Source organism: Engraulis encrasicolus, chromosome 4, assembly GCF_034702125.1.
Source record: "Engraulis encrasicolus isolate BLACKSEA-1 chromosome 4, IST_EnEncr_1.0, whole genome shotgun sequence".
NCBI lineage: Eukaryota > Metazoa > Chordata > Actinopteri > Clupeiformes > Engraulidae > Engraulis > Engraulis encrasicolus.
Window position 1 is genome coordinate 4,027,949 of NC_085860.1, and position 18,707 is coordinate 4,046,655.

Consider the following 18,707-nt stretch of genomic DNA (forward strand, 5'->3'; position numbering starts at 1 on the left):
CAGCCCTCACTCACCGTGGACGGCTTCACCGACCCCTCCAACGCCGAGCGGTTCTGCCTGGGCCTGCTGTCCAACGTCAACCGCAACGCCGCCGTGGAGCTCACGCGACGCCATATTGGTACAGTATGCTTATGCCAAACTCCTGCATGTTGAATCGCTGATTGGTAATCCCACTTCATGAGCATGATGCCTACTACTTTAAAGTGCATACTGTATACTGTATGTCTTCTTCCTGTATTTCATCATAATAACGACAACAAATTTGGCCTAGAGACTGCACATTCTGTGCAGTTCAGCAGTTTTCCAAGTGTCAACGTTTTTACATGTACAAGTATATCATTGTGTTTTATCCACAATTGTATTTTATTGTAATAGGTTGGTTTGTGTGTGTGTGTTTGCGTGTGTGTGTGTGCGTGTGTGTTTTCAGGTCGGGGAGTGAGATTGTACTACATCGGCGGAGAGGTGTTTGCAGAGTGTCTCAGTGACAGCGCCATCTTTGTCCAGAGCCCCAACTGTAACCAGCGATATGGGTGGCACCCGGCCACAGTCTGCAAGATTCCGCCAGGTGACACACACACACACACACACACACACACACACACACACACACACACACACACACACACACACACACACACACACACACACACACACACACACACACACACACACACACACACACACAGTCTCTCTCTCCTGGAATATGTTATATGTACAGTATAATAACTAGAAAGATATTCTAAACTCTTTTTCCACCGCCTACAGTCATGCACCCATGCATACATGTCTGCATACAAGTTCAAGTCTGGCCCATGCTGTTGATGTAGGGACGCACTCCTAGTCTATATTATGCATTATGTAACTATTCTTGCCATTGGCTTTGTTTTGTGGGAAAGCAATGTGGCTGTACTACTGGAGTTAGGGAACACATAGCCTCATATGAAAGGTTGGCTAGTCGGCTTCTTCACCCAAATCAATATGTTGCTAAGCGACAGTAGCATAGTGACCCGTATGAGTGCGAGAGTAGCAGACAGTCCTGGTGTGCAGTGGGGGGCACATGATGGTGCTGTGATGTGTAGTGGACACACCGTATGCATAGATACTGCAGCCTTTAGTGTCCTATTTATCATTTGTACACGAGCAACACTGCATTCCAATAAATTGATGTTGACTTCATTTAGAGCTTATTTCAGTTGTGTGTTGTGTGGAAATATACGGGCCATCACAATGCCTATTGATCTGTCCTTCTTTGGGGCTGTTCAGTTGTGGTGTGTGTGAGTGTGTGCTTGCGTGCGTGCGTGCGTGCTTGTATTTTGATGCGTGTTCTTATGCTCTGTATGTGTGTGTGTGTGTGTGTTTTTGTTTGGTACAGGATGCAACCTGAAGATCTTCAACAACCAGGAGTTTGCGGCGCTGCTGGCCCAGTCGGTCAACCAGGGCTTCGAGGCCGTCTACCAGCTCACCAGGATGTGCACCATCCGCATGAGCTTCGTCAAGGGCTGGGGCGCAGAGTACAGGTGAAGATGCACGCACGCACGCACGCACGCACGCACGCACACACACACACTGGCTTCGTCAATGACTGGGCCACAGAGTATAGGTCACACACACACACACACACACACACACACACACACACACACACACACACACACACACACACACACACACACACACACACACACACACACACACACACACACACACCATTTCACATGAGCTTCATCAGGGCTTAATCTAAACTGTAAACTCCCTTCAGTCGCTGGCTACATTACTGAGTTGATCTGTGCTTGGCAGAGGACTGCATACTATGAACATGAGTGCAAGCACACGCAAACACTTCAAGAAACATTCAACCCCATGCTCCCTCTCCCTCTCCCTCTCTCTCTCTCTCTCTCTCTCTCTCTCTCTCTCTCTCTCTCTCTCTCTCTCTCTCTCTCTCTCTCTCTCTCTCTCTCTCTCTCTCTCTCTCTCTCTCTCTCTCTCTCAGGCACACACACACACACACATAACAGATCCTCTGTAGGAGTGTTTATCATGACAAATGGTGTTATTCTGATTCATGGGGATCTAGCATGCATTTGCCTGCCCACACACACACACACACACACTACACATAAACACGTGCCTGAACGAGGCAGCCAACCAACACACACACACTCATGCACAATAAATCTCTCACCATGTTTTTGTGTGAAATGCTGTTGAGATTTGTTCTGGCTTGTATTTTGACATTCACACATGAACCATAAAAAATAATAGCAGCCTGCAAAGAGGATGTTTTGTCCTGTTTTGGAGCAGGAGACCTGTGTTGTACACACACACACACACACACACACACACACACACACACACACACACACACACACACACACACACACACACACACACACACACACACACACACACACACACAAACACGGGCACGTGCAGAGCCTCAGGTCCAGGGAGTTCCTCTTGCCGTTTCCAGTGAATGCATGCAAGAGCAAAGTGGCCGATTTTTTTCGGTCCCTTCCTCTTTTTGTTTCATTTCCCTCCCATGCTCTCTTAGCTCCCTCACTCCCTCTCTCCACAGCACACACACACACACACACACACACGCACGCACGCACGCACGCACGCACGCACGCACGCACGCACGCACGCACGCACGCACGCACGCACGCACGCACGCGCGCGCGCGCGCTCGCCTCAAAATCCATGGGTTTGGATTAGAAAGATTTGCACACATACACACACACACACACGCACACGCTGTCTAAAACACTGTGTTAATTTGCCATATAGGTTTTTTTTGTAGGCTGGCTGAAGGTTGTAACAACATGACTTGACTTGCCTACTGGTGGACCACATGAAACACTTTAGAAAAAGATGTCTCTCCCACCCACACTCAATCACAGCATTTCCCATGTGTATAAAATATATTTGTTTATTGTCGAGTTTTTCCCTCCTCCTCCTCCTCCTCCTCGGTCCTCCTCATCCCCTCCTCATGGTCTGGCTCTGAAAGAACACAGTGTCTCATCTGCCATGGCAACAGTCTGGCTGTGGAGGCAGCAGGCACGGGGGCCGTCTGCTCAGGTCTGGTCAGTGGCGTCTCTGAGGGCTACTAGTGAAGGAGGGAGAAGACTGGGGAGGACGAGAGACAGACATACAGTTGCAGAGAGACAGACAGAGAAGGACAGACAGACAGACAGACAAGGGGACCCCACAGAGACAGACCTAGAAGGAGAGAGACAAAGTTTCAGAATGCTGAAGAGGACCCCACTGGCTCTGAAGTCCGGTAGATGTAGCCAATAGTAGGATCCTAGAGATGAAGAGAAGAGAGTGTGTGTTTGGTAGAGAACGATTTCTGCTAAGATCTGATGAGAAAACAAGGAAGAGTGTGGAGTGTGTGTGTTTGGCAGATCTAGATCTAGATGGGAGGCAGGAAGGGGGTGGGGGTGGTGGAAATAGCCAGAGGTGATGGGGAGCATGTTTGTGTAATGCTGGAGGAATGCAGTGTATGCGTGTGCGTGTGTCTGTGTGTGTGTGTGTGTGTGTGCGTGTGCGTGTGCGTGTGTCTGTGTGTGTGTGTGTGTGTGTGCGTGTGCATACGTATGTGTGAGGGGAAGGGAAGGGAAGGGAAGGGAAAGGGTGTGTGGGTATTAGGTGCACAGAGAAGAGAAGGGGAATTCCCCAGCAGAGCGACTCTGGCCGGGTGAGTTTCAGATAAAACATCCACTGGAGACGACCAGCACAAATGGAGAGGGGCTATATATACACTGCCTGCCACCCCAATCGGTCACCTAGGAGATCACTAAACACACACACACACACACACACACGCACACACGCACACACGCACACACACACACACACACACACACACACACACACACACACACGCGCACACACACGCGCACACACACGCACACACACACACACACACACACACACACGACACGCACACACACGACACAAACAGTCAACCAATAAATCAATCTACACCCAAAGGAACTCTGAGAACACACAGGCCACACAGCCTGATTGCCACATTCCCACTGGCATTTGTTGTCAAATATAAGGAATATTATGGACAGTTCTCCACCAGTGCGTTTGAATTTTTGTCACAGATGCTGAATTGACAGATGCTGACACTAATGTCTAAACACCACATCTCTCTTTGAAAATTGTGTCCTTAAATACTGCATCCTTAAATACGGCATGTTTTCCCACCTTTTCTGCATTGGCTGTGTGTGTATTTGTTCAACTGTGACCTATTAATTTAACTAGGGCTGTACAATGTAATGTAACCCAGCAATCAAAAAAGAAAGTATGTACAGTGTGTGTATACATTGTGTAATTTCACTCGCATACGCAAGTACACATTCCATGTTCATACATATCAACATAAACTGCATTATAAAGTGTTTTTGTTTGCGTGTTGTCCCCAGACGTCAAACGGTGACCAGCACCCCCTGCTGGATCGAGCTGCACCTGAACGGGCCTCTGCAGTGGCTGGACAAGGTGCTGACCCAGATGGGCTCCCCCACCATCCGCTGCTCCAGCGTCTCCTAGATACCATCACCGTGGAGCCACCGGTCCTCACCCTCGCATACACATACGGAGCCTCCAGTCCTCACCCCTACAGACACATACGGAGCCTCCACACCCCCCCCCCACCCTCCGTGGTCCCAGTCGCATAGAGCATCCACAATCTCATAGGGCCTCTCTGGAGCATCCTCTCCCCACATATGGGGCCTGCAGCGCGGCCAGCATGCTGGCAATGAGCCCATCCCCTCCAGTACCCCCACCTCCATCCCTGGCCATTCTCCTCCTCCTCCTCCATTCTACACCTCCATCCTCTATCCTCATTCTCATCTTCCTCCTACTCCTACTCCTACTCCTCCTCCTCCCCATCCTCCTCCTCCATCCTCCACCTCCTCTCCCTCCATCCTCCTTCTCTTCAGTCTCCTCCTCCTCCCCATCCTCCTCCTCCATCCTCCACCTCCTCTCCCTCCATCCTCCTTCTCTATCCTCGTCCGTCACCCTCTCCTCTATACCCTGCTCTGGCGTATCCTGGGCCTCTCTGGAACATTCAACACAACACACAGTGTCTGCAACACAGTTGGGCAGCATTCATCCTGGCAGCCAACCACATTTTACATCCATCCGCCCCCTCTTATTCTCACACCCTCAAGCACACACGCACGCATGCACACACTCACCGCCACCAACCCCAGACCGACCGCCATTCCTCATCACAAGTGGGACATGCATACACATGGAGCATCAGAGAGAGTTGCCTCCCCTAAGCTCGACCCCCTCCCCAGGAAAGAAACAGCCCTCTCCTCTACTCCACTCTGCCTGGTTATATTGCATTTCACATCGTTTACTGAGCACTTTCCGGGGTCTGTTGGTAGTTGACCTGCTGACTTGGTCATTCCCCAGTGTCCCGTTGGGCAGGGTCAGGAACAGGAGCAGGTGTGGGGCCCGGTGTCCGGTGTCCCAATTAATTCCTGCTTGTTTTGCATGTGGTGACCTACAGCCATTGACAATGCATGACCGAGCAGTTAGTCACAGGACAACGACCAATCACCTCATCTGTAAAATATACAGAAGTTCATGGAGGACTCGTTATGTGGAAAGACTTATAGGAATAAGGAGAACATGTAGGCGCTTTTCCCTTCTTTGTTCCTCATCTCTCACTCATGAAAACTATGTAATTATGAGTCATTGATGTTGCTGTATGAGTGGCTGTCCGGAGGCCACTCTTCTAACTGGACAACCATCCTAGCCATCTTAGCTAGAGCTAGCTTGAACTCTGACCCCTTGCTGTCATGGCGACCAACATGGCCATCTTCTGCATGGCTGAAGAGAACCGTCCTCAAGTTCATGGGGAACCGTCGACAACCGAACCAAGTTGGGTTTTTCCTTTTATTTTACTGTTTATTGTTTAGTTCAAGTGTATGTGTTCATGTTGAATGCTAAACTGGTAGATTAGCTTCGTAGCTATTTGATTTTCACACACAGACATGACAAGGAATTGGAGCGTCGTCACCCAGATCAATAGTATTTAAGGTACTTTTTTTTTTTTTAAGTAGCACAAAACCGTTAATTTCCATTGTTTTAAAGCACTTGTCTTGGCTACTCCATGGAGTAGTACTTTTGAAATTCTGTTTAAATTCTGGATTTCTGTTTGCTTCTTTTAATTATGGATTCCGTTATAACTTTTGGCTTCAGAGCTGTATTTAAACTGTTGTCTTCAATGACTGTACATAAATTAGTGTAGTATTGTAAAGAGTATTTGTACATTACTGACTGTTTTTGCTTGGAGAAGGCAGAGGAAAATGTTCCAACGTTCTGGAACTCTCACTCTGGGCCAACTTTTAAAATGCAGCCAGTGAGGTGAGGTGGTGAATACTGACGCCACCTGAGGAGTTGTTTTTTCTCCTCCTTGATTTGTTGTTCTTCCTCTTGTCCTCTTAACTTGTTCTCTTGCTGTTGTGAAATACGTACCTACCGTATGTCCATAAATAACATAAAGCACGTCAAAGGGATTACTATTCTCAGGATTGTCACCTGATATGTCATCAAAAAAAGAGTAGAGAAAAAAACATGAAATAGAGAGTGTTTGTGCATCTTCTCCTTTTTGCACAATCTCGTGTATCTGTGTGTCTATTTTACTACTAGTTATTATTTTTATGTGCTGACAAGATATTAAAGAGTATTTTGATGCGATGAGTTTTAGAAACTGAATACGATAAAAGTAGAGCGAGTACTGCTGGCAGCTCTTGACATGTGGCTTGTATTTTTCTACAGAGGTGGCTCTATAGGGCCGCAAAGGGGGGTTACTGACGAGCCCAGCCCAGGTTCTGGGCCCTTACTTCTAGGGCAGATGGGCATTTTGTCTTACACTTTATGATAGATCAGGCTAACCTTAACTGGATCTGTTTTGTCTTGACTGATTATGATGATGATGATGATGATGATGATGATGATTTATCATTTCTTAAAATGTTGCCCCTCTGTTACCTATGGCTGCTTTTTCTTGACACTTAAAGGTGCACTGTGTAATGTTGTAGTTTATTTCCTGAATTCATGCTGCCTGTTCACAAATGTTACCTTTTTTTATTTTATTTTTTACAAATACTTATCACCACAGTTTCAATGAGCAGCATAATTGCAATGCCTACTTTGGCCATAATCCTACACAGTGCACCTTTTTAGGCCCACCAAACGAGTCAAAGAAAGCTGGTGTCCTGCCTGGAGGACTGTACTGTCTACAGTGCTGTATACTGAGGACTGTGAGCAGGACACGTTACCCTCCTGTGTCAGTTGGCAAACCCACACATGCATACAAAAAAAAAAAAAAAAAAACAACTACCAAAAAAACACACGCGTGAGTTCAGATGCAAAACCCTTTAAGTGCCATTTCAGAAATGTGTAGAAATTCATTTTAAAGTCCTACCCATCTAAGAGCCGAAATCAATAAAAGGTGGACTGATTAAGTTTCTAGATATTCATTTTTATAGAAATACAACCCATTTCTGTAGATTGACTAAACCTTCGAGGGTTTTACATCTAAACTGATGTATTCCTTTTGGTCCGGAGCACGGCCCCTCTGTGTTCTTACCCTCATGTGACTATTTACAGTGACCCCCTCACTCTCGATTCCCAATGCACAGCTTTGAGCTAGTGGTCAACTTCAGGCTTGTGTTAGAAGTCTAGTGATGGGCTATCTCCGCTTAACGAGCTGTGACTTTTTTTCTTTCATTTCATGTCATTTGTTTTTGTTGTTGTGTATGTGTGTGGTTTAACATATCCATGGCAACAGAGTGTGGCTCTAGTTGTCACCATGACACTAAGCTGGCTTCTGCCGTCTTGTCTCCAAGCTGAGTGGAGTGGGATGGCAGACACACTGACCGTGAGAGATCAGGGTCTGTCTGCTGCAGGGTTGCAGCCGGTGCTGTTCTCAGCTGAATGCTACATAGGAAACAGAGTGAGCTGTTGGGTTCATTGGATTTGATTTGTGGTGAGACTGTAAGATCTCTGGTATTTCTTCTTATCTCTGCTTTGCTCTTGAAGTACTTTTTTAGTACTTAACCTTCTTTGCATTTCAATTGGGCGTATAGTTTTGTCCTTTTTAGTGTTCCTTCTGTTGCCCTATGTGATTTTTTTTTTGTTCTCTGCTTTTGTCTCATGCTCCTGCATTGTATCCATTTCTGTTTTGTTATCCAAGAACGTTTAATAATAAAAAATGTATATTAAATGCTGTGCTTTTTGTTGTTATTGCTCTCTTTTCTTACCAATAGTGGCTATAAAGTAAAATGAGAACTGTTATAACCTAAATCAGGTAAATCAAACAATTCAGATATGGGACGCATTCTTCATTGACAAACACATTTTATTACACAAGGTAAAGTGCTACTTCTTTCCGAAGAACGCATGATTAACATCAGTAACACACACCATGAGGACAAGGGAAAACACACTGACTCTGAAATGTTCACTGGAGCTGAACTCGGAACTCTCTAATCCGTTATGTCCGTGAATAGATGCCAGTCCGTTTCCATACTGCATTCTAGAAGTCTCTTCCGGAAGCTGTGCAGAGGGTGGCTGGAAGCATGCATGGTGGCAGCTAGTCGTCACATATGCAAGTCAAACTATTTCCACCAGGTCCTTTCCTGAGTCCTCTTGCCTCAATGCTGCACTACCTCCCTGCGTGGAGAAAACAAATCTCCACTGTCCACCTAGGCAGACCAACTTTTTTTCTCATTCAACATCTAGAGTGCAAATGCAATAACGACATTTTGAATTGTGCTTTTGCAACACCTTGAATAAAACTTCTATGATCAACAATGTTGAGCCTGGCATGACAAGGCCAGAGGCCACAGGAAAGGAGGGGTGGAAGCAGTTTGACTTGAAGTGCTGCTCCGATATATATATATATATATCCACCCACCCACCACAACACCAGCAGCTGGTAACTGCACTGCATAGCGAAGCCGGGCTGGTTTCTGAAAGGTGGGGATGATGGTGGACATCGAGTAGGTGGATGGAGAGGCTGCCTCAGTGAACTCAATCCTTCGTAAGACAAGACCGCAAATGGCCACAGGATCATTCAGGATCCAGGATGTGCAGCCAATGATGGACTACTTGGGAGGGCTGGAACGGGACGGACTCCTTTTTCTAAAAGCCACAAGCCCAGTATGTAATTAGCAGACCCACAAAGTGGTTTTCTTGTGGGCTTATTTTGTAAATCGTACAAATAATTAAAAAAAAGATTCTAAATGCCATTTCTGGCGCTCAGATTTTCTTTTGTCTAAGTGTCAGATTTTCTTTTTTTTTAAATATTTTTTAGGGGCTTTTATGCCTTTATTTGACAGGACAGTCGAAGAAGGTGACAAGAAGCAAATGGGACAGAGAGACAGGGGAGGATCGGGAAACGAACCCGGCCGGATTCGAAACGGTTTCCCCGTGAGTGGGCATGCAAGCCCAAATGTGGGGGGCTTAGCGCGCTGTGCTACAGTGCCCCCCTGCTCTCAGATTTTCATCTCCTCCTCTCTCCCCCCCCCCCTGTAACTCTGTAACTGGGCTACTTGGATGTGCGTGATTAAAACGGCTTGTTCAAACCTCTTGGGGTTTTATTTACATTTCATAAGGGAAGCCCAACTTTTCCACCATTTCATGTAACCATATGAAACTCTGCTCCCAGCCCAGTCCAGTCCAGTCCAGTCTCTCAGTTCTTAGGCCCGTAACCCCAAAACGTCCCCCACCATCCAAACATTTTGACGGGGTATAAGCCGTCTGGTGGTAAGGGGGGGGAGTAAGGGGGTTTGCTGTGACATCAGTTAGCTCTCCTCTCCGGAGGACAGACCGTCAATTTCGTCCTGGTCTCCACCAATGGCCATCCAGAAGGCTTTGGCTACCTGCAGGAACCAAGACAGGCCAACATTCAGTCTAGGGGACATGGGTGAGGTGAACAGGTGCTTCTCTCAATTTCTTGCACACACTTACACCCACACACACATCAGTGACCCAGTTAAACAATGATGAGCATACAATTTCTCACACGCTCATACTCAGATAAACATACATAAAAGGTGTGCACGCACGCGCGCACACACACGCGCACACACGCGCGCGCACACACGCGCGCGCACACACACGCGCGCCGCACACGCGCACACAAAGTTCCTTGGATGACGAACAAAACATCTATCAAGCTCAACTAAAAACTCTTTGGACACACACCACAGCTTCACACCGAGGGCACAAACCTTTTCAGCGTGGACTTTCCTCTGCTCGTGAGGTAGGGAGGACGCTTTATCTGGCAGGGCAAGAAAGAAACACAGAGAGAACAAATTTAGCTGAGTAGGTGGAAAACAATCTCCTACTCTTGGGTGATGACTGTCGAGGAATGAAAGCTCCTCCTTGTCCCAACACCACATCACAGCACAGCACAGCACAGCACAGAGCAGCATGTCAATGTAAATGAGCCCCGGACATGGCTACAAAAATAGCCCAACACAGGAGGTGTGCGTGTGTGTGCGTATGTGTGTGTGAGAGAGGGAGAGAGAGTGTGTGTGTGTGTGTGTGTGTGAGTCATCCACTGTGTATGCGGTGTTGCGCTACCGCAAATTTGCCCTGGGCATTAACGGGAGCCGTGCGAGTGTTCGCTCCTTAAAAGCCAATCATGCGCCACGTCCCCTGGGCACCGCTGAGGGCAACGCTAATGGACTGACACCAGCAAGTGTGGCCAAGCAGGAGGGGTGGCTGGTTTAGGGTGTGTGGGGTGGCACGGTTCCTCTAACCCACCCCCTCTCTCACACACACACACACACACACACACACACACACACACACACACACACACACACACACACACACACACACACACGCACACACACACACACACTTCAGAGAGTCAGTCAGGGCTTAAGCAGTTCTTAAAACACAGTGCATTGGGCCAATACAAGAGAACAAACCCATTCTCCACATAATGGGTGGCATTAGTCGCAACTGGAACCACCAATATGAGCGCCCGTCCACTCACAGCACAACAGAACATCATTATAATGACATGGAGTTGAACCAACAAATTATATCCTGTAGATTAGCATGACTTGATTGGCAGATTAAGTGGCTTCATACTGTAGTTCGTTTTAAAAAAGACTCTTAAACTACAGCCCCAGTGGGCAGCATTAAGCTGTGTTGGACATGAATGGACACACCCACAGTGTATCTGCACAATGTCAGAAAACGTGCAAGTTTAAGTAGGCACAGGAACATACTGCATGTGGGAAATGTTCACCTTTCATTTCTTTTAGTTTGGTGAAGAGGCGCTCAAAGTTCTCCACATCTGCATCCCCTGCTGTCAGGTTGGCCAACTCCTGGATGTCCATGTCTGTCATGGAATCTGAAAACAAGATGAAGGATTAGTACCGTACATACCCCTGACAGACACATTTTCACATTCTGTCACACACACACACACACACACACACACACACACACACACACACACACACACACACACACACACACACACACACACACACACACACACACACACACACAACTCTATGTCCAATGTCCGCTATTGGATCATCTAAATCAGCAGTTCCCAAAACTTTTCCCCTGCACATCCCCTTGTACATTTCAATGTGGTTTGCGCACCCCATAAGCGATATTTTGGTGTGCTGATGGCCACGCAAGTATGGATTCACTGCGCATTCACTGCACATTATGCACGCGTTTTGGGGAATCCTCTTTTCCTATAGTCTAAGAGTTAAACTACATTTCAGATGGACCCTTCCAGCATACAATTCACCATACAATTAAAAACTACTTAATGCTGGATAAAAACTCACAAATCCACCATTGCTCTATTCAGCTCGCGCACCCACTTACGGCAAGCCGCGCACCCCAGTTTGGGAAACCCCGATCTAAATAAATACAAAAACAAGCATGGTTAAATGTACGTCCACCATTCAATCTGAACACACTGTAAAGTAAATCTCACAGCCACCAATTGATTTCAACACATAAACAAGTACCAGAGAAGCCAATGTCTGGGTTGCCCTGTAAGCCTTACCCAGGACAGTGCCACGCTGTTTGGCCAAGCTGTGGCGGTGACAAATAAACCCCTTTAGAGTTTGTACACAGGTATGACGTAATTTGGCTGCGTATGCACCGCTGCCTCAAAACCGTCCATGCTCCGTTCACTTGTACAGAGACTCGACAGGTGTTTTTTCCGAAATAAGATAACGGATGCTCGCGCTAACCTCAGATATGCAGTGGGCACCACGGACACGGGTATTCCTGGCGATGTCATCAGTCCAGTCAGTAGTTTAATGTCTTGTAACAACAAACATCTCCTATGCTTCTAGAACAGCCTCTTCCCTCTCAAAATAGCATGACAAGTGTACTTTTCGGAATCTCTATTTTTTATCAACGTACACGCTTCAGAACGTCACTTTTTCTCTCTTTAGTGTCTGCACTGTCACCCAGTATTACATACAGAATCACCACTCCCGATTTCACCCATGCCTGCAGTTCTCCTAGTGGCCGCTGTCGAGATACGGCTCTGAGCGCAGCAGCCCGTTCTTTCTGAATGGAGTCTGCACTCCCCCTAGAGTGCAGTACCACCCAGAAAAGTGGAGTCTCTCGTAATATCCTTACAATATATCTCTGGTGTGTTTGAGTCAACGATGCGCACGCATTCATGAGGAAGTCGACTCTGAACGGGTCTATAAAAGCAGCTGTTGAGCCTTACCCATTAGATTTCCGCCCTGCTGGCTGCTGTTGTTGTTGCCACTCTGTCCCCTGTCTGGCCGCTGGACCGCTGGACTCTCCTCTGCACTTTCGGCCGGGGAGCCTGAAGACTGATCAGGACACGCAAACAAAGACATACGTTGCCACCATAAAACACAACTAGGGAGACTAGGAGCACAGCTAATTCAAATATACAATAGGACAATGTAGTCACACACACAGACACAGTCACATACAGACACACGCACACGCGCACGCACACACATGCACACACACACACGCACCTGTGAGTCCTGGCTGGGCCGAGGGTTGTTGTGTTTGGCGGCCACCAGGCTGCTCATGAGGCCGAAGCCCTGGTTGTGTTCTGATGAGAGACCACACAGACAGACGAGATGAGGAGAACACAGACTTCTTCATCATGCACCAATGGCCCTCCTGACTCAGTTATTTACAACACCACATTATGCACTGGAAGGAGTTGTCTGAGTGCCATTCCATCACTAGGGTCAAAGTTATTTGAAAAGTATGCTTAACAAAAGACAGGCATTAACAGGAGACATACGTCCTGCAATTCGTGTACAATGACCCTCATAATTCATACATTTATAGAACTACTTCTTGCACTGGAAAAAAATGATTTGGATGGCATCAAATCGCTGGAAAGTTGTGACATCAAGTGTTCCCAGTCACACCAAAAATCAAACGAATTATGAACGGAGGTGGCAAGTACTTTGGTCTCCAGTGAACCTAGTGCAGAAATCAGCACCATTTTGCTAAGACTGAAAACAGCTTAGGCATTTCAACCACTAGTCTGCTCTTGCCAGACGCAAGTGCTTCAGTCCAAAAAAAGGTTCCTTCCACGTTATGACCGTGTGTTCTGTGAGGGGTTTGCTCTTATTACCAGACAACCAATCAGCAAACGGGAGAGGGACGAGGATGCCAGAGTTCACCCCTCCCACTAGTAATTGGTTTTCTTTTTTTATGATAATTTTTTGGTCTTTTTTACTTTTTATTTTATGACAGGACAGTGAAGGTGGTGACAGGAAGCAAGTAGGGAGAAAAAGACGGGTAAGAGCCGGCAAAGGACCCGGGCCGGGAATCGAACCCAGGTCAGCTGCATGGTAGACGAGTGCCTTACCAGTTGGCCACGGCAGGGCCTGTAATCGTTTTTCAATATTAGAGAAGATGCACAGTTCAAATTCCAATGAAGCATAAACGCCTTCACCCCTTATTGTTTCTCAATACAGACCCTCTATACTATGGCATGCTCTGCCCGCTTACCTCCATCCTTCATCTCTGCGCTGGCCCAGACGTTGGCGTTCAGGGCCTGGACTATCCTCTTCACACCGGTGGACTCAGGGAAATCGTCTGTTCAAGCACAGGAAGGCACAGGTCTGGCGACGTTGCACATTGCTCTCTTGTCAACATATTCAATTTACTTTATGCCAACATTCACTTATTCACACCAATGGACTCGTCTGTTGAAGCACTGATAGCTACGGGTTTGGCTGTGTTATAAAGTACTTTCTTATGAAAGGAGTCCATTTACTTTATACTGTCTATCATGGATGAGTGGGGAGCTCATTGTATTGTCTGTTTGTGATTAGGTATCTTAAGTAGATCAGTGAAGTTGTTTACTATGTTTACAGTAAATTAATGAAAGAGAGACACAGCATTGTGCGCAATGTGCAATACACTGGGAAACCTTGAAATCATTACATAGTATTCCAGTGACTCACACCAGTAAGAAAAACTGCAACAGGCAATCAGAAACAAATTGACTGTCTCATGGGAGACAAACCAAACAGGAAATGAGAGGGGACACGTTACCATCTTCATCTGGGAGATCTTGAGGGTTGAGCTCCACCAGTTCGAAAGCATGAGACAGACACCACTGCTGGGCCTCTTGCCTGCTGACTCCTATGACACACACACACACACACACACACACACACACACACACACACACACACACACACACACACACACACACACACACACACACACACACACTTTCAACACCAGTCTCAGGCCAACTTGTGGCCGATTCCCACGCCTGGTTTAGTCACCCTGTACAGTAGTCATATGCTTTTATAAACCGTGCTGCTCGCTGTGCTTCCCACTACTTTTGTAACCACAAAAACCCCAGAACAGACCTTGACGTGACTGAAAATAAGGAAACTCCTGACCATCAAGGCCAACAGAAATAACCACACCACCATTGTTTGTGACTAATGCAAAAGTGATGCAATCTCACTTCAACATTTAAACACAAAACAAGCATGAGCTGAATTACTCACTGAGACCTCTATCGAAAATCATATGACGATATACTAACACATGTACAAACACAGAATTACACACACACACACACACACACACACACACACACACACACACACACACACACACACACACACACACACACACACACACACACACACACACACACAATGGAACACTTATTATCATCACACATGAGCTGCTTTACTCAATATGAGATTACTCAAAACCGCATGATGATGCACAACCCTTACAAAACAATAACACACACACAAAATGGGGCATTCGCCGTCATCACACACACACACACACACAAGCTGCTTTATGCAATCACATTCCCTGACAATCATATGGCTATAAACTGGTGGCAGGAGTAGTTTGAAGCTCGCACATCCAAAAAACGACTGACCTGGGAGCAAGACAACCAAATGAGAGACGCCTGAAGAAGGGTGTTCACCCGAAACATTGCATAGAAATTAATGCAAAAAAAATCCTGGTTGAAGCTTACTATAGCTATATCTCAGACATGCTCTCTTTTTATGCCCCTGCTCGAGCTCTCAGGTCCACTGATGCCAAGCTGCTAAGGACCCCCACCCCCCCGCAGAAGAAGATCGGCGACGCCGCGTTTGCCTGCTATGCGCCCAAGAGATGGAACACCCTCCCCATCGAGATCCGATCAGCCACCTCCGTCGACTCCTTTAAGAAGCAGCTGAAGACCCACCTCTTCATCCTTGCCAACTCCTAGCTGCCAAGACGTCATAGTGTCCCAGCCGCCGCAGCGCCCTTACTACTCGCAATCCAGCCCTGGCAGGGGGCTCCCCTAGGTGGCCGCTGGTCTCTGCCTGAGGTTTCTTCCTGACTACAGGGGGTCTTTTTTCTCAGACCTCACTGAGCTTTTTTTCCCCCCTCACAAACTATGAATCAAGCGAAAGGGAGTTTTTCCTCACCCCTGATGCCACCAGGGGCCGCACCTGAGCGCCCAATCTCTGTGTGACTATCTATGACTCATGATAGGCCCAGCCACTATGGACCTTACACATCTAAGAATCCTGGTCCTATCCTACGTTGACCTTATGACTCTACATTCTCTGTCTATCTCTTCTTCCTCTGCCTTCCTGCTTTTTCTGCCTCTCCTCTATACCTCTCCTTTTAAATCTATCTCTCCTCTCCTTTTAAATCTATCTCTAACAATGTTTTTTCCCATTTGTTAAGCACTTTGAGTTACATGCCTTGTATGACACAGTGCTATACAAATACAATTATTATTATTATTACTTTTTCATCTCTATCTATAAACCGGTGGCACACACATATTAACAAAATAGCGTATTCATAGACAAATACACAGAGATAAAATGGAGAACTCACCATCATCACACACGTGGTCACACACCAGAATGAGCACCTCTGGAGCCAGATCCTCCACTATCGGTAACCAAGGTGATACGTTGTTCAGCCCCTCTTTCTGCAACATCCCAAAAAATAACTGTGCATCACAATGAGGTCTGTAATATCATACTAACACAGGAATATGGAAAATGATAGGCAAGACACGTACTACTGCACTGTTGAAGTACACGATGAAGGCTTGCATAGATTGAGCAACTTCTGAGCACATCTGAAACGTGCTTGGCACGACGCACAGGCTGACGTCGGCTGTGTAGTACTTGTTTGTGATTGTCCAAGGGTACCAGACGACAGAGTTCTCCTGTTTCGATGGGTCGGGAACCGTTGATGTGCCAAGGATCTCTGTGAGAACACAACACAGAATTCTATTCTAATCAATCAACTTTCAACATGAGCATTTATTTACACAGCATAATATCACCAACTACGCAGTTGATTCCAAGTGCTTTGCATTTATTTCACACATAGGCTGTGAGGGCTGTCATGCAAGGCACCAATTAAAGAACAGCCTGGCCCATATTCAAATCTGTCCCAAATATCAGAGGATAGGCCTATGTTTGTATATGGTCTTGTTGATCTCACTTGATATAGACCTAAGGTGGCTCTGGTCAAAGTAGGCCAATGTTGCCGCCTGCTGGTGTCTATGATCCCCTAATCTGCGAAGTCATTAGTGTCTTGATTAGAACGACGACACATTAAATTAAAAAAAATAATAACATAATACTTCTACAGCCGCTCGCGGGATGAACATATGCCGTCTGCTGTGCAACATCAAGGTGACTGAACCTGTGAACTCAACACACTGAGGATCAACATACCAACAACCATTCTCCAAAGTGCAAACATCAAAACAGAGTAACGTGGTGACAGCATCTCCACTGATCACCATCACCAGGTTAAGAGTTTTTTTTTCATGCAAACAGCTGGAAGCAACTCACTCGTTCTCGTATGCCTACAATATAGGTGATGTCAACACGGTAGTGCTGACAGGTCACGAAAAAATGCATCTACCTCTTCGCAAGAGTAGCAGGAATTACATGAATATCTAGACTACTTGATAAGCTCCACTTATATGTGTTGTCATCACCTTGTTCTGAGATGGCTTTCTAAGACTCAAGAAGTCGAACCATTTTACATACGGTATAGTAATATTATGCCGTTGAGATGAATACATTCAAAAGTAGGCTAGCTACGTTGTTAGCAGGCTAGCAATCACTTGCTAGCAAACTAGCGAGCACGTAGGGCTCCAAAATGGGTTGCATGAAACTCACGTTTGATAAGCTCCTCTTCTTTAAACCCCGAATCACAACTGGAAATAAGAATGCAAGGCACTGGCTCCATTGCTGTGTCTTCTTCGGCTGACATTTCAAAATCACCACAGCAAAAACGGCACACAACCACAACACAACTGCGGACTGAAACTCTTCAACTTTGACCTTATTATCACTTCCTGCTTTTCCATTCCATTCCAGAAGCAGAAATGCCAGAAAGGCTAGACTAGAGGATATCGAGATGCAATGCTCTAGTTCTTTTGAATCAAACAGTAGTATAATTATAATCACTGACTGAATTCATGTTATTTAATAAAGTTTGATGGCAAGGAGATGGGACTTAGTTGTGGCGCATTCCAGTCGCAACCTCCTACTACGAAAAATGCTCTCTGGAATTACTTGGTCGAGGTGGAAGCACACCCCTTTTTGTGGGTATGTGACATTCTATGGTCGCAAGAGGGCGACTTCCACACGTTTAAAGAGTGCATTCGGGGCACTTCTGTGTAGAGCTCTACAGGTACCCCCTTTCACATGGTTTTATCATTGCCCTTTACTTAGGCTCTAGTGTTCCACTAAAATAAAACACAATAGCAGTAGGCCTATATGTGTTCACATATAATAATAGATTATTCACATGCTTTTGGGAATATTTAAGCTCATTTTTCGTTGATTTTGATTTCTGTTAGCCTATCAGTTATTCATTATTTATTTTGTTGTGCTATACTTTTCCTGCCAACCTGCCGCAACCCCCCTAGCAGCTCCTTGGGGCGCCTCAGGAGTCCCCAGCCGGCCCCCACTTGAAAAACCACTATGAGACACCAGTTAAGACCAAGCAGTGTATGACTGTAATAAAATTACAATCAAATCTTTCAAACAGGCTACATTTGTAACAGACCCCTTGATTACCAGGAGTATTTATTTTGTTCATGAAAATATTGATTTTCAGCAGAATTAGTTTAGTTTAGTTTATGTAGTTTAGTTCAGCAG

The 18,707-nt window shown here is 46.2% G+C and overlaps 2 protein-coding genes across 2 annotated transcripts in view; one reads left to right on the forward strand and one right to left on the reverse strand.

Moving 5' to 3' along the window:
- Positions 1-4,883, forward strand: part of LOC134447202 (mothers against decapentaplegic homolog 3) — a 33,177-nt gene extending 28,294 nt beyond the window's left edge. Inside the window, exons 6-9 of the mRNA XM_063196558.1 lie at positions 1-118; positions 428-565; positions 1,373-1,517; positions 4,434-4,883. The exon at positions 1-118 is cut by the window's left edge and continues 95 nt beyond it. Coding sequence (XP_063052628.1) covers positions 1-118; positions 428-565; positions 1,373-1,517; positions 4,434-4,557 — 525 coding nt within the window. The 3' untranslated portion in view covers positions 4,558-4,883. The remainder of the gene's footprint in view (positions 119-427; positions 566-1,372; positions 1,518-4,433) is intronic.
- Positions 4,884-8,365: 3,482 nt separating this feature from the next.
- On the reverse strand, positions 8,366-18,211 carry aagab (alpha and gamma adaptin binding protein). The gene is made up of 10 exons (XM_063196559.1): positions 17,721-18,211; positions 16,601-16,791; positions 16,411-16,507; positions 14,590-14,679; positions 14,041-14,127; positions 13,044-13,123; positions 12,761-12,869; positions 11,297-11,401; positions 10,263-10,312; positions 8,366-9,911 (listed from the first exon to the last, which is right to left on the reverse strand). Exons 1-10 carry the CDS (start codon positions 17,812-17,814, stop codon positions 9,834-9,836), a joined length of 981 nt encoding a protein of 326 aa, XP_063052629.1. The 5' UTR covers positions 17,815-18,211; the 3' UTR covers positions 8,366-9,833.
- Positions 18,212-18,707: the final 496 nt, after the last annotated feature.

Bases quoted from the DNA above. Each gene is read 5' to 3' on its own strand.
- aagab (XM_063196559.1), bottom strand. From the start codon at position 17,814: ATGTCAGCCGAAGAAGACACAGCAATGGAGCCAGTGCCTTGCATTCTT. The intron at 11,402-12,760 runs GTAAGGCTCAAC...TCTTGTTTTCAG, and splicing joins GCAGGGCGGAAATCTAATGG to ATTCCATGACAGACATGGAC. The intron at 9,912-10,262 runs GTTTGTGCCCTC...TGGTTCCTGCAG, and splicing joins GGAAAGTCCACGCTGAAAAG to GTAGCCAAAGCCTTCTGGAT.